Source organism: Polyodon spathula, chromosome 35 (assembly GCF_017654505.1).
Source record: "Polyodon spathula isolate WHYD16114869_AA chromosome 35, ASM1765450v1, whole genome shotgun sequence".
Lineage (NCBI taxonomy): Eukaryota > Metazoa > Chordata > Actinopteri > Acipenseriformes > Polyodontidae > Polyodon > Polyodon spathula.
This window is the reverse complement of record NC_054568.1, coordinates 2,498,536-2,513,879: the sequence shown is the minus strand read 5'-3', so window position 1 is coordinate 2,513,879 and position 15,344 is coordinate 2,498,536. Positions and strand designations below refer to the sequence as shown.

Sequence of the window (15,344 nt, the reverse complement as noted above, 5' to 3'; positions counted from 1 at the left end):
TGTTTTTAACACCTCATCTTAAATTGTAAAATTTCCATTTTGAATCCCAGATAATTGAGAACAGGCCTATGTTGTAATAAAATACGCAAATGCAACAGTACAAGCAGGTTCTTGCATATTAGCGAAGTGTCAAACTGAAATGAGAGCGCCTTCCGTTGTGACCATAAATAAATGTTTAGCCTTGTTTTCAGTTACCATTTCCATCCATGGCACTGTCTTGCTAAAACATGTGATTGAACTGGTATAATAAATACATTTACTGTGAAAATAAAGTATAAGGTTTAGTTTATGGTCTTAACACAACACTGTAACTGTGAACAGACTGGCACAAAAGTACTGTATTTTCCCATTGCAGACTGTAAGGTGGTACATTGGCTGTGGGACTGTGAACAGACAAATTTTCCTTGAATGCAGTAACCATAGCATTTGATGAAGAGTGGATGGATTCCATACCTATGCCTTCACGCAAGATCTGTAACGTTTAATCCAGCAATGCCAATTCTGACTGCAATTCCTAAGCAAAATAACAGAAAATGAATATTGCTGTTTCCTGAGCAAGTGGGTATTTTCATGGCAAGAGCCACTGGCTGCTGCATAATGTGACATTTTTTGTCCTGTGTTTAAATAATAACAGATATTAATAAAGATTAACTGTAATACAGCTCTTTGGGACCTGCAAAGTCTGTTCTGTATGTGAAGTACCAAGTATCAAACACCACAGCTGTCCGCTATTCATACATCCATAGGCGTTGCTGGTTTGAACAGTGCGGGTCTATTGTTGCTGGAGATAAGTAAAGGAGGCTTTTTCTGTTCACTAAACTACAGTGGGATATTAAACATAGCTTGTTGTGTTTCAGTTCCGTCTCTACATGTCTCTATACCGATTGCACAGGTCCTCACTCTGCTTCAGGTCCGGTCTGTGTTGAGAGTTAACACCTCTGCAATTCATGCTTCACCAAGTCTGACTCCAGTGGGTCAGTCCAGCTCAGGTTATTGTTCCAATCAGATCTTTTCTTAAATCATGTATACTTTTAAATGAAACTTATTTATGTGCACTGAAATATAAAGCATTTAGAAATGTTTTGGATCAACTGGAATAAAAACTTAGCCTGGAACTGATTACTGGGGCAGATTTAGTCGTCCCACTGCAAATAACGCTGCGTAATTTGGCATTTCATTTTACCCAGCGTTAATGTGAATATAATTATTAGGTCATCACAAAACTATTTAAACCAAGAATGAGCTCATGAATGCCAACATGCCAAGTCGTGACGTTATAACTTCAGTCGTTAACAGGAAGAGGCAGTGAAAATGTATGTTTCAAGGAACGTTCACACATTTGCAATATGTGTGTGTGTGTGTGCTTTCAAACACATTGTGAGACATTCTGGTGCACAAGATTCAAGGAGTAATGTATGTATTGTAAGCTTTTAAGATTCCCAGTAGGTGTGTGTAAACCTCCTGCCTCTTGTGTCTTTTAAGTGCTTTCAAGTGATTTGTTACCTAGGCCTTCCGCCAAAGCTTTGGCCTGATGGAGTTTCAACTGAGGAACTGGGTTTTGTTTGCCTTTACTGCCTCTGTGTGTGTGTGTGTGTGTGTGTGTGTATATACACACACACACAAATATAATGTGTGTGTGAATAATGTCACTTGACTTGATTGAAATGTTGCCAGTTTTGTGCATGTGAATGATCAGATGAATCCTTGGCCAGCCTAGTCCAGCTCATTAAATATCTTCTGTAAATGTAACGTCAACTCCCAGCTATGCATGCAGGGCACAGATCTGAGCTCAGTCTGTGTGCCGGGTGGATCAAAAACATTATCGAAGTTTATGTAGAAATACCAAAAAAAAATTGCTGAACAAATATTTTAACTTAACGGTTATATTGTAACCCGACTTCTTTTTGTCAAAGACACTTGCTAGTTTCTTTCAGTAGTACTTCTACATGTCTTCCTACTGAGTGTGTGTTTATGGATGAATTAATAAGGCATAATTACAAGACAAAATGGTTTGCAAACATCACACTGACTATCTGTGCAATGTCCTGATAGGAGTCAAAGCATTACTGTGTGCTAGACCAATGGCGGCGCTTCATTCTGTAGTGATGTTTTTGGTCAATTGTAGACTTTGTTTTTTTTTTTTCTTTTTTGCAATAAAAACTATTTCCTTTTGCTGTCTGTGCACTTGTTGCTGTTATGGAAAGTAAATGGTCTTGGCACGAACAAGGTTTACCAGAACGAGAGTATTAAGATGTTTACCTGATTTCGTAATTTGTGTATTTGGTTTTAATTAAATATTTCTCTTTGCTCCAAGATGTTTCTCTTAATTTTTGCTCCTGTGACACATTTTTCTATTTTAGCACCTGAATTGCTGGATTACGCATTTTAATGCATAAAAACGTCAGGTATGCAGTTTATCTGGACTGCTCAATCACCGGAGCGGGACTCGTCCTTGTTCTACAATGTCCACAAAGTCACAAGACTTGAACATGAATTTGCAGAGCTAAAAAAATCAACCTCTGTACCTCAGCAAATGCAAAATATTGTTAAATCTACAAAAACGTGACGTAGAACGGAAATTGATTATCATTTTATTTTGAGCAAAATTAGAATAAAAAAATAAGAATCAGAACACCTTGACAGCGGATTCCTGCCAATATGACAAATGAAGTCTGAAAATGGGTTGTGCTTGGAGACGCGGTAGGGGGCTCGAAGCTGCTGGATCTGAAGCTGAAACAGCTCTCGGATGGCATGTTTAATCAGTTATGTAATCTGAATGCTGGTGCTTTCCTGTGTGATGCAGGGAATAAAACCCGATGACAATAAATAGGAGCCAAACGTGGGACTGAAAAGCAGTTACTATGAGAATCGCAAGTGTTTTGTGTTGTTCAGTCTGTAGATTAATATGTTTTTCAATAAAAAAAAAAAAAATAGGAGTTAATTAAAGAACACATTGAAAAATCCAAAACACTGTTAAAGGACTAAACATGAAGCATTTAATTTAGTGGGTTTTTTTTTTATTGTGAGAAATATTAATAACTTTATAATGGTTATCTGTAATAGAATAGTTACAATATTATATATTATCATCTTTTTATTACCAGAAATGTAGACACTTATTTTACAGTGCTTCTGTCATGCATCCATATACTTTAAATATTGCACATTTATCATCTGTACACTCATCACTCAAAATTCATAGAGCAGATTTCCCTGCATAACACATAGTTTAGGACTGCCTCTTGTCTGCAGTAAAGATACACACACCTAAACATACTGTGGATCTGATGTGTACAGGTTGAATGAAGTATGAAATTCACCTTTTTTTTTTCATTCTGGGGCCATTCCCGTTACCAGTGTCATAGCTTGATGTGTAGCATTCGATTCAGTGAATAGTAACGTTAGATTATAGATATTTTTATTGTATGACGAGCAGGATTCCAAATCTTGTTAGAAGTCACAAAGACTAATTTTGATTCAGAGCACAAGCTAATGTTAATTCCGTTACAGTCAGTCTGGAAGAAGCTTTAAGAAGCTAGTATAAAAACATAGGTTTCTACTTAGTAGACCTGCTTGTAAACTGAATGCACCCTGCACTTATCTGTAAAAAAACCTGGGCTAGAAGATCCATCCAGCACTGCGGTTTTCAATTTCTTTCTATCTGGGACCCTCTAAAATACTGATATAACACTGAAATGCGTACACGTAGATTTATACGCAATTGCCCTCACATGCAGTACATGCATTGAAGAAGAACGGCTCTGCTTTGTATGTGACGCGGCTGTTTGAGATCCTTGCTACCAAGGAAAAGTGTTCTATGAATCCCAGGCAGTGCATGTACAAACATAGGCAATATATAATGATAATAGACCCAGGCATCTTGTGTAGTGCAAAATGTATTCTTTGGCATCATAGAAAGCTTAGTTACTATCAGTTGAGTTCTCTCAGTCTATCACTCTCCCCTGCAGAAAAATCTGTTTTCAATAATCATTAAAACGCTAGATAACAATCTTTTTTTCTTTTTTCTTTCATTTAGAGTGCCCAATTGTTTTACCTTGGATTTTCTCCCCAATTTAGAATTTCCAGTAATCCCCCCCCCCAAGCCAGCTTCCTCTTCTACACCCAGGAACTTGAGAACGGATGTCAGCGAGCTACTGCCCTCTAGAGGACAAAGGCAGCCCTGCAGGTGTCTGCTCTGAGCTCACTGGCCAGAAGGGTTCACTGTAGCGATGAGGAGAAAGTGTCCATGACTGTTTTGCCTCCCTAAACCACAGGAGCGCCAGAGCCAATCCAACACTCCCTTCAAAATCCCCAACGAAGACTGCCAACTTCGCATAGCCAGGTGTCTCACCCTGCACATCACACGACCGTGCTTTTACCAGGTGAGTCACGCAGGGATTCTACCTAACAATTATATTACAATCAAATTACTTGCAGTAACTTCCTGTTACCCATAACTGATAAACACTAAATATTGAACATGATCAATTCCATGACTAGAAGTCTTTTGTAATCTCTCGAAGGCATTGAAAAAGACTTCTAGTCCTAGATGTTCCAGACTCTTTCACTGCAGAAGAATTGATAACCTGTGCATATAATACTCATGAGCACCAATATAGCTCTTTGGACCTGAAGTGGACCGTTTCAGTACAGATTAGAGCTGCCTTGTCACCTAGAAAAAACGCCCACCCACTAGATTTTAAACTGATATCCTTTTACAGTCACTAGTCTTTGCAATGGCAACACAACCCTAAGGCCACGACTCTTGAAACACGGGCCAACACAGTGCTGTGAAACAGGTGGCACATTGGTCTCCTGGGTTTGGTGGAGGTTATTGGTTTGAAAGACTGCTAAGACAATCAGTGGTGCTAGCTAGATGCAACTGCATTTCAAATTCAGCACATTGTTGTATTTCAAAAATTAACTGGTTTAATAAGCAGAAGACTAATTAAGTGGTGTCTCAAAGTATTTGTAGAGAACAAAATAATGTTGCACTCTTGTTAATTACTGTACACAGGTCTCAAGTGTTATATAAACACACAGCACTAAAGCAAACATGCCTTTTCATTGGGTATTAAACTGGGTTAAAGAAAGTTCAAAGTGGACATCAAAGCCTGCCACTGACTGAAAGCATGTCAGTCAATGGGGGAAGCAGTTGATTGGTTATTGACAGGAAAGGAATTTCACCCTCAAGCATGGCTTGCAAACTGAGAATTCTTGAGCCGAGTGTCGTAGCAGATACCATGTTTTAAAATGAAAAGGAATGTTTGCTAAAGCACGTGTCTTTTCAGAACTGCACATTTAAGACCTAACAATGTAACTATTTTGTTAGCCACAATCACTTTAATGTATTTAGTCAGCTTTTTAGTAAAGTGAACTGTCATGAAGAAGCTGGAAGCCAAAACATTGTAGCTAATTATTAATTCAGTGAGTGTTCAGTTTATGAATTACTTTTCTTCTTCAGTATACATATTATTTGCATGGCTATAAGAACTCTCTAGTATTCCGTATGGCTCTATAGAAATCTCTGGTAGGCTTTGCATGGCTATAAGAACTCTCTAGTATTCCGTATGGCTCTATAGAAATCTCTGGTAGGCTGTATGGCTTTATAGAAATCTCTGGTAGGCTGTATGGCTCTATAGAACACTCTGGTATTCCCTATGGCTCTTTAGATCTCTGGTATTCCATACGGCTCTATAGAACTCTCTGGTATTCCATACGGCTCTATAGAACTCTCTGGTATTCTGTATGGCTCTATAGAACTCTGGTATTCTGTATAGCTCTGTAGAACTCTCTGGAATTCCATATGGCTTTGTAGAACTCTCTGGTATTCTGTATAGCTCTGTAGAACTCTCTGGAATTCCATATGGCTTTGTAGAACTCTCTGGTATTCTGTATGGCTCTATAGAACTCTGGTATTCCGTATAGCTCTGTAGAACTCTCTGGAATTCCATATGGCTTTGTAGAACTCTCTGGTATTCTGTATGGCTCTATAGACCTCTCTGGTTATTGGTATGGCTCTTTTAGCCAGATGTTTCAGTTATTCAGTTATATAATAATTTGCAATTTATACACAACATTGGGATTTAACAAACAAACAATACAAATATCAAAAACCAAACTGAAGTTTGAAGTAGTCAGCAAGGTTCTCATTAGCTAGCAGTGTTTCCATTTCTAAGTGAAGGAACATTTTACACAATCTACATGGTCCTAGTTCTTACCCGTTTAATATCCTGTTGTGTGTGTTTGTGTGTTTTGTAAAACGATCTATTGTTTTTCTGCTTCAGTCATTATTTGCCATGCTTACTAACTATTCCAGCAAAAGTTGCTTGTGAAAAGCTTTGTCAAGGCTGATTGTGAGGAAGTGAAGTGGGGAAGCATGTAGGAGTTGCATAGACACGCAATGAACAATGCTTTCCCTCACTTCTCCACAATCGCTCATTGATCTCAACACTTTGTCAAGTCGGGTCTTAAATGATCCAAGCGGTTCCTCACTACTCTCTGTGTGAAGAAGTTTTCTCCTTCCTACTGTCTATCTCCTCTTCATTTCCAACTGTGTCCTCTGCTCCAGGTTTCCGCGCTGCGTTTAATATATTGTTTTGGGTTAACTATGCCGACTTCTTTTAAGATTTTAAAGATTTGAATCATGTCCCTCTATTTTTTTCCTAGGCTAAATAGATCTGGTTCTTTCACCCTAGCTTCACCTCTCATTCCTTTAAGTCTAATTGCCCCCTTCGCTGGACTCTCTCCAGGGCCACAATGTCCCTTTTGCACTGCAGTGTCCAGAATTGGGTCTCAACAGTGCGTTACACATCCTCATCATAACCTCCATGGATCTGTACTGTACACTTTATGATGCTTTCAATAATATCGAAAGGATCAGGGTCTACTGATTCAATATTGAGCTACTGTGATTTTTCTGTCTTTACCTGTCTATGCTCTTGTCTGGGAATTTCAAATAGCCTTGCACTAAACAGACCTCTTGATTCCGTTCAAACCATGTGCCTTTCAGATTGCCTTATATTTTTATATAGAGTAGGTTTGACCAGCAGGGTTGGAATGTCACACTGTCACATGGTTTCAGTAGAACAAGGAAGTCTCCAGACATATCCCCAGACCACAGTCACTCGCTTCAAATCAACTCTCAAGACCCACTAGTTCTCTCTTGCCATCCATGCTCTTTGAACCTGATATCTGTTATTAGCTGTTGATAAATGGCTATTTCAGATTCTTCACTCCTCCTTATCCGCATGATTCTGTATGACACACGCATCCACAATGTTTAGAATTCACATCCTAGCCTTGTATTTAATGTATTTGCATTGTTTTGTACTGTTTGTATTTAATGTACTATGCCCTGTATTTCACTGTATTTAAAGTATTATGCATTGTTTCTTACTATCTTGTAAAGCGCTTTGTGATGGTGGTCCACTAAGAAAGGCGCTAAAATAAAGATTGATTGATATATTGAGAACAGTAACTCAATGTTGGAGCAACACTACATAGAACCACTCAGGATTCCTACAATGTAGTGCTAATAACAAGGTCTATGGCTCTGGCTACAGTGAGGCAGTCCTGACCTGAACGCCCCCATTCAGTCCTGGTCCTTTCTCGAGCACAGACTGACGAATGCCAACGGGAGTAAAAGGCTTACAAATTACCTGTACAATCTTTTAGAAACATTTCCCTAGTAGCAGCAGAAACCATTTGTTGCAATGGTGCAGCACATTTTTGGAAGAAGAATGCCCACAGCTTAATGTTTCAGAACAAAACAGCAGTCTTTGTGCCAAGAATCTAATATTTGGCGTGCTCTGACTCGCATCAGAGACGTTGAGATCAGCACCCTGGGACTGTGCTGTTCTTAAACTTGCTGTCTCTTGTTACTTTTCTTGATTAGCACCCAGGAAAGTGGAAATCCTCTCCTCTGATTCCTTCCTTCCTTCAGCATGTTGTCGTATGCCAATGTTGGGGTGTGGGGCGGGGTTTGTTCTGTCAGTAGAGTGCTTCATTCAGGAGAGCTCAGTGAGTGAGCAACAAGCCCCAGAACTGAACGCCCATCCTGCCGTGCAGAGAAGCAGATAACCCTCATTCCTCGCATTCGGCCGACGCATCTGTACATCGGGGCGAGAAAGAGAGACAGTCACAATGAGAAAACGCAAACCATTTTAGAACACAAAGGCGTGTTGTTACAGAATCTTATGTCCTAGTACAGAAGCTAAAGCCTGTGAAACACCAAGAAACTTTGTCTTTCTCTAGTGAGTTACAGAATTACATTAGCTGATACTGACCCCTGAGCCAGCCCTCAAACCTGTATTGAACCCATGAACTTGAGCTGATTATTAAATTCATCACCCTTATTAAGAGAATCAGTAAGGGACCGGCTGTAATGGAGAGAAAGGTCAGAACACACGCACCCTGGAGAAGAGGAGCAGGTGCCGGTGGATGGGAACAACAAGGGGGTACTTGCAGAGAGAGGGCACCACTGAGCTCTGGAAACAAGGAGGCAACAGCAACACGTTACTAAGACGACAAGCAGGGGTTCTCAACCCTGGACTTCGGGGACTCTTGTGTCTGCTGGTTTTTATTCCAACGGAACTCTCAATTACTTAACTAAACCCTTAATTGAACCAATAAGTAGCTTAATTAGGCTTTTGGTAACCCCTCACTGCCTTTTGCCTGGTTACTGCCCCCTCTTTGAGGCAGAACAGATGCAGTGCACGTGTATTTGTGTGTGTGTGTGTGTGTTTTGTATCTGGAGGCCATCTTGGCTCAGGCATAGAGGAACAGCCTGGGTCTAAGATGGCCACCTTTGCACAGCCACCCACTGTAAATTGGTTTGGGGGAAATGTGTTACTGTTTAATTGTTTAAATGTTAAATGGGTTTATTGAAAAGTGTGGAATGCGGCTAGATGGGGATTGAATTATGGATTACCAATGAACCCCTGGCCACACCCTACAAAAGGAAAATGAAGTGTTTGTTTGTGGGCAGCACCTGCAAGGAGAGGGTTCAGTGACAGCGCGTGCCAAGCCTGAGCAGTGACCAGAGAAAGAGAGTGAAGAGGGGTAGCCATGCATCGTGATAGCTGAAGCTTTTGATTTATTTTTAGTTTGTAATGTTTTGTTTAAACCTTTTTATTTGATCCTGTGTTTGTTTTGCTTGTTATGAAGAAATAAAAGTGCATTTCTGAGTCTGGGTATTAATTCAAAGGTGCAGACCAGCCTTGACCTGGCGGCTACACTACACATGGGATAGTGCACCCTAGCAACCCAGCAGCTCGGAACTCAAGTCAAAAAAAAAAGAAGAAAAAATGAAGGTGATCTTAAAGAAGCTAATTGAGGTGCAGTGCAGATACAGCAGCAGACAGTGCAGCAGTTCTAGTACCTGTCACAGCAAGCAGTGAACCAGAAGGTGCTGCCAGGGCCAGAGTTGCTGCTGCCATCTCCAGAGCCAAAGGGGGAGGAGCCACTGCTGTCTCCAGAGTCAAAGGGGGAGGAGCTGCTGCCATCTCCAGAGCCAAAGGGGGAGGAGCCACTGCTGTCTCCAGAGTCAAAGGGGGAGGAGCTGCTGCCATCTCCAGAGCCAAAGGGGGAGGAGCCACTGCTGTCTCCAGAGTCAAAGGGGGAGGAGCCGCTGCCATCTCCAGAGCCAAAGGGGGAGGAGCCACTGCTGTCTCCAGAGTCAAAGGGGAAGGAGCTGCTGCCATCTCCAGAGCCAAAGGGGGAGGAGCCACTGCTGTCTCCAGAGTCAAAGGGGAAGGAGCTGCTGCCATCTCCAGAGCCAAAGGGGGAGGAGCCACTGCTGTCTCCAGAGTCAAAGGGGAAGGAGCTGCTGCCATCTCCAGAGCCAAAGGGGGAGGAGCCACTGCTGTCTCCAGAGTCAAAGGGGAAGGAGCTGCTGCCATCTCCAGAGCCAAAGGGGGAGGAGCCACTGCTGTCTCCAGAGTCAAAGGGGAAGGAGCTGCTGCTGTCTCCAGAGCCAGAGAGGGAGGAGCTGCTGTCGGCCTGAGAGCCAATGGGAAAGGAGCTGCTGCTGTCTCCAGAGCCAAAGGCTGAGGAGCCACAGTTGGCCCAAGAGCCAGAGGAGGAGGAGCTGCTGCTGTCTCCAGAGTCAACGGGGAAGGAGCTGCTGCCATCTCCAGAGTCACAATAGGAGGAGCTGCTGCTGTCTCCAGAGCCAGGGGGTGAGGAGCTGCTGTCGGCCCAAGAGCCAGGGGAGGAGCCGTTGCTGTCTCTAGTTTCACAATCCATGGAGGAGTCAAGGAGACCGCCTCCATCGCAGGCCCGACCACCACCCCAGTGCAATAGTCAGGTGCCTTTGGGCCAGTTCCCTCAATCTGCTCTCCCAGACACCCCACCTTTGTGTCTTGACCACTAGTTGCTGGGCCTAGTTCCCAGGTCGCTGCACCACCAGGCACAGTCGTTCGCCTGGTCTCCTGTTCCGCTCCCCCTGGTAAAGCAGACGTCATGGCACTGTTGCCAAGGCTCTCCACCGCTGCTGCACCCATCCGGTCCTGTGCTTTGGATGCCCCAGCCATGTCACCTGGGTCACCTGTCGCCAGTTCTCGGTCCCGCTCCGGAATGTGGACCGACTTGCCCTCCAACTCACTCGCAAGGTCTACAGCTGGACAATGGGGAACGTGCGGGAAAGGATTTGGTTTTAAAGGGGCGGGTTGGCCTTGGGATGGCCGGTATGTGTTGTGTGTGTGTGTGTTTGTGAGTGTATGAGTGTGTGTTTTTGTGGCTGGCAGCCCATCTTGGCTCAGGCATAGAGCAACAGCCTGGGTCTAAGATGGTCACCTTTGCACAGCCACCCACTGTAAATTGTTAACTGTAAATGGTTTGGGGGAAATGTGTTACTGTTTAATTGTTTAAATGTTAAATGGGTTTATTGAAAAGTGTGGAATGCGGCCAGATGGGGATTGAATTATGGATTACCAATGAACCCCTGGCCACACCCTACAAAAGGAAAATGAAATGTTTGTTTGTGGGCAGCACCTGCAAGGAGAGAGTTCAGTGACAGCGCGTGCCAAGCCTGAGCAGTGACCAGAGAAAGAGAGTGAAGAGGGGTAGCCATGCATCGTGATAGCTGAAGCTTTTGATTTATTTTTAGTTTGTAGTGTTTTGTTTAAACCTTTTTATTTGATCCTGTGTTTGTTGTGAAGAAATAAAAGTGCATTTCTTGGTCTGTGGGCTACACCAGAGTAATATACTTAACAAGACAATAATTCATTTAAAGAGAGTCAACATTTTAAAAATGAGGTAGAAGCAGGTTACTGCATTGAATATTGTGTTGTATAAAATTTTATGCCGTGAATAAGAAATGAACTGAAATAACTTCCCTTGGCAGTATTTGGTCATGCCTCAATACTCGTTGCACAAAACCGATAAAACACCAAATTCCAGGCTGTAGCCTCTACCCTACAGGTACCTATGAGCAGCAACTATATTTAATTTCAGCAAGAGTGTAGCTCTGCACTCAGAATGAGAAAGCATTCTAAATGTTTCTAAGTGTTCGGTGGCTCCCTCCAATCACATTCAGGGTACACATTCTCTTGTACTCTTTACACGCATGACGAAGCGAGAGTGCATGAGAAATACACTTTTAATTAGAGGCAGCCACCAAGCATACATGAATTACCATCCATTTGGAAGCCTCACACTTTTGCTAAACTACCCAGGAGAGCTTTCTCAGTCTTGCATTTCTAACAGTCACTTGAAGAATGCAGATACAATGAAAACAAGTAAGCCCTTGGAAAAACAAAGTTGATTACTGGGAAGGACTGGTAAAGAGAAGAGGACTTATAGGCTTGGGGTCCATTTCAGTTTCCCTAGCGTTTTCAATGGGTCTGAATCCCTCCATTTGGATCCACAGCCACTCAGATTCATTTAAGCCCATTTTTGATGTTTCAAAACAGAATTACAGTTTAATTGTATTTGTATAAATTACCACATTATATCCATGGGGTAAAATGAATTAATAACCTACTTTAGGGTCAGGTTTATTTGGACCAGGACTGTAAAGCCAAACTTTGGCTACCCCTGTTGAACGTGGATAGTAAATGCATGATTTTGAATGATCCACCATCCTATTTCTCTTCCATCCATCAAACAAAGAAGGCAGAAATACAGGCTTACATCCCACGTGTGGTCCAGGCTGCAGGCAGGGAGAGAGTGGAGAGATTGGAGGATTCTTAGCTCTGTGATTGGAGGGAGAGAGAAGCAGGTTATAGTCTCAGCTCTGTGGCTGGAGAAGCAAGTAGCGACCTTAGCTCTGTGATTGGAGAAGCCATAGGAAAGCAGACACTATGTGATTGGTTAAAGTGTGAAGAAAACAGACTGGCAAAGCTCTGTGATAGGAGGAAAAGAGAACATAGACATATTGATAAGATAATTGTGTTATCACTGGCTGAAAAAAAAACCATACTCATTAAGACAAAAATAACAAATCGTGGTTAATAGTTAAGCCTAATAAATGTCAAATTGCTTCCAATGAATGCTGAATGTAAATGCTTTATTTCCCATTCTCCACAATGAGTCCTGAATTAACCTGCTTGCAGAGGGAGGGGAGGGCAGTCGCTGGAACAGCACAGAGCTTTACTACCCATTCTCCACACTGAGACCTGAATGAACCTGCTTGCAGAGGGAGGGGAGGGTAGTTGCATTTGTTCTTGAGATCAAAACCTTGTCAAGTCAGGTCTTGAAGAAGCCCAGTGATTGAAGCAAGGCAACCCATTCCATACCTTCACAGATCCCTCAGTGTTGCAGCTCTAGTTGCTATGTTGATTAACGGGTTTATTAAAAAAACAAGCTCTGTTTTCTAGGGAGTAAATTCTAGACCAGAGCTGCTTGCCTTTCTCTTGTGCAGATTTCAGAGTCTTGATCTCCAGGTTTAATCTCTCAATCTCCTCTTCTAGTTCCCAGTTCCTTCTCTCTGCATCTCGCAACCGACTTGGAAAAACAAAACAGAAACAAAGACAGCAATCACGTAACACAAAAGGTTTGTTCCGATCAGAAACTGAAGAAACACGATGGCCCAGAATTTGAGTTTTGGTGGTAAACTTAAAGCACTGTCTGCAAGCAGAGTCGGGTTTTAAAAGTTACCTGGCTTAATTGCTATTGGTAACTGATTGAAGGTTAACATCTTGAAAGGATTTGTAGGTGTTTTTAGAATTTCCTGACTCATACATTACTGGAAAATAATTAGAATGTACTTGTATTAATTTTGTAAGCAGTTCCAAGTATTTTTTCCTTGAATTTACTGATGATTATTATTATAATTATTATTATGCATTATTATAAAATGGCACTACTTGCATTTCATAAACAATGTTTGGATGTAATTTTATTAATTTATAGCTGTTTTATATGCAGTAGTTCAAATATTTTGTTTCTCTGAGTTACATTTGAGAAATGCTTTCTCTCTTGTGTGCTGTTAGTCAAGATCTTCAAGAGAAATACAATGCCACATTAGTTTGGAGATTTGAACCTGGCCTGAAGTTTTGTGGAGCATCTCCTAGCTTTGAGAAGATGTTTTTCTTTTGTAAATGTGACGCTATGGCGATGAGCAGTGGCGATTAAAAATGAATAATGCATTTCAGCGAATATCAGGAGAGCATATGAACAAAGGTGATCGTCTCAAATTACCATGAACAAGAGGCAGCTCAGCACTGCATTTGTGTTGCAAATACAATGAACACGCATCATTCCTTTTGTTAACCCAGTTCTGCACAAGCACATCTATTAGGGAGTCTACTCAAATGTCTTTGAAGCAAAAGAAAAGGGCAGATATCACCCAGAACAATCCAGCAAAGGTGAATAAAACTGAATTATTAATGTTCTTGCTCTTTTAAGAAAAATATATCTTAGTAATACACGCTCCACTAAGGATATATGCACATATCACATAACAGTACTGCAGATGGAAATAAGACTCCCATTGCATAGCAGTTTGATCCATTCCTGGTTTGTGCTATGAGTTTAATAAGACACACCTGAGCTTGTTACCTTGTTGCAGCTTGTACTATAGTAAAACCTGGACTGGGTGAAAGTCAAAATAAGGGTATTAGGTTCTTCTTGTTCTGCACCCTTTCAGGTTTCAAAATGGTCTTGTTGAAATGTGCAGCTAAACTGATCACGTGCCAGAAAATGAGAGTGTGCTAAACCCATGTGGACAAGCTTTGTTTCTAAGCTACACTACCCATTTAGACATTGAGAAAGGCCGCTAGTCCAAAAGCTTTTTTTTCAGTATAACACCAGTTCAGAGTAGAGGGTAGAGACTCTGGACCCTTCAAACTGGACGGGCACTGTAGTTCAGAAGCTTCATGGCTCAGATTGCTGACACTTCAAACTTGATTGGCACTCTAGTTCAGAATTGTCATGAATCACATTGCTGACACTTCAAACTTGGCTGGTACGCTAGTTCAGAGGCATGATGACTCACATTGCTGGCACTTCAAACTTGACTGGTACGCTAGTTCAGAGGCATGATGACTCACATTGCTGGCACTTCAAACTTGACTGGTACGCTAGTTCAGAGGCATGACGACTCACATTGCTGGCACTTCAAACTCGACTGGTACTCTAGTTCAGAGGCATGATGACTCACATTGCTGACACCTCATTTTAGCCAATCTTCTCAAAAGCAATCCCTTCTTCTTATTCTCCTGGGTTTTCTCAGCACACGTTTCTTCAATCTAACACACCCAAACCATCTGAATCTTGCACCATGCGCTGTGTAAGGAATTGGCATCTCAGCCCACTGAATCGCATTAAAGGCAAGGCTGTATGTGAACCACAACCCATACGGTTCACAGACACATGTCTTCTCATTCAACTAGAGCGAGATCTGTGTTCCAGAGGTAAATGTCTCACACAGATGTCAGTATTATTAACACCCACCACTGGGAGGAGATCCAACACAGCTGAAACCACATGTTTGCCATTCATAACCCTTTAAGTATAGTGTGAATAGGGTATTAGTTACCATGACCTAGATTACAATAATACAGAGCTAAAAATGTAAGTGTGACACACAAACAGACACACAGGCGTCTCTATAATATCCCTGTCAGGGATATGTATTCTGGGTGTATGGAAAGAGAGAGTGATGTCTTTCACTGACGGCTGTAACGCTGTCAAAGGGAAACCGCTTCATATTTACAAGGTTAGAACTTACCTCTCAGTTAAGATTCCACCATGATTTGGGATGGATTTTTGGCTGCCTTTCATTGTTTTAACAATAAATCCTGCCTCCCTCTCAAGCCTTTGAAAGGTATTATTTCAAACAATCTCATCGCTGTCATTTAAATACACACCAGAAACTCTTATGCAGGGTTTAAAAGATG

At 41.8% G+C, this 15,344-nt stretch overlaps 2 protein-coding genes across 4 annotated transcripts in view; one reads left to right on the top strand and one right to left on the bottom strand.

Annotated features, from left to right (window-relative positions):
- LOC121303749 (symplekin-like) overlaps positions 1-2,367 on the top strand; it is a 12,188-nt gene extending 9,821 nt beyond the window's left edge. Inside the window, exon 13 of the mRNA XM_041234525.1 lies at positions 2,361-2,367. Within this exon, the coding sequence (XP_041090459.1) occupies positions 2,361-2,367 (7 nt within the window). The remainder of the gene's footprint in view (positions 1-2,360) is intronic.
- A 5,027-nt stretch (positions 2,368-7,394) lies between these two features.
- Positions 7,395-15,344, bottom strand: part of LOC121303900 (myotonin-protein kinase) — a 34,112-nt gene continuing 26,162 nt past the window's right edge. For 2 of the 3 annotated variants that reach the window (XM_041234754.1, XM_041234755.1), the window contains exons 12-15: positions 12,851-12,948; positions 12,136-12,197; positions 8,415-8,489; positions 7,395-8,111 (exon numbers count right to left, since the gene is read on the bottom strand). In XM_041234754.1, coding sequence (XP_041090688.1) covers positions 8,010-8,111; positions 8,415-8,489; positions 12,136-12,197; positions 12,851-12,948 — 337 coding nt within the window. In that variant the 3' untranslated portion in view covers positions 7,395-8,009. The remainder of the gene's footprint in view (positions 8,112-8,414; positions 8,490-12,135; positions 12,198-12,850; positions 12,949-15,344) is intronic. The other variant, XM_041234756.1, reaches the window with a different exon arrangement.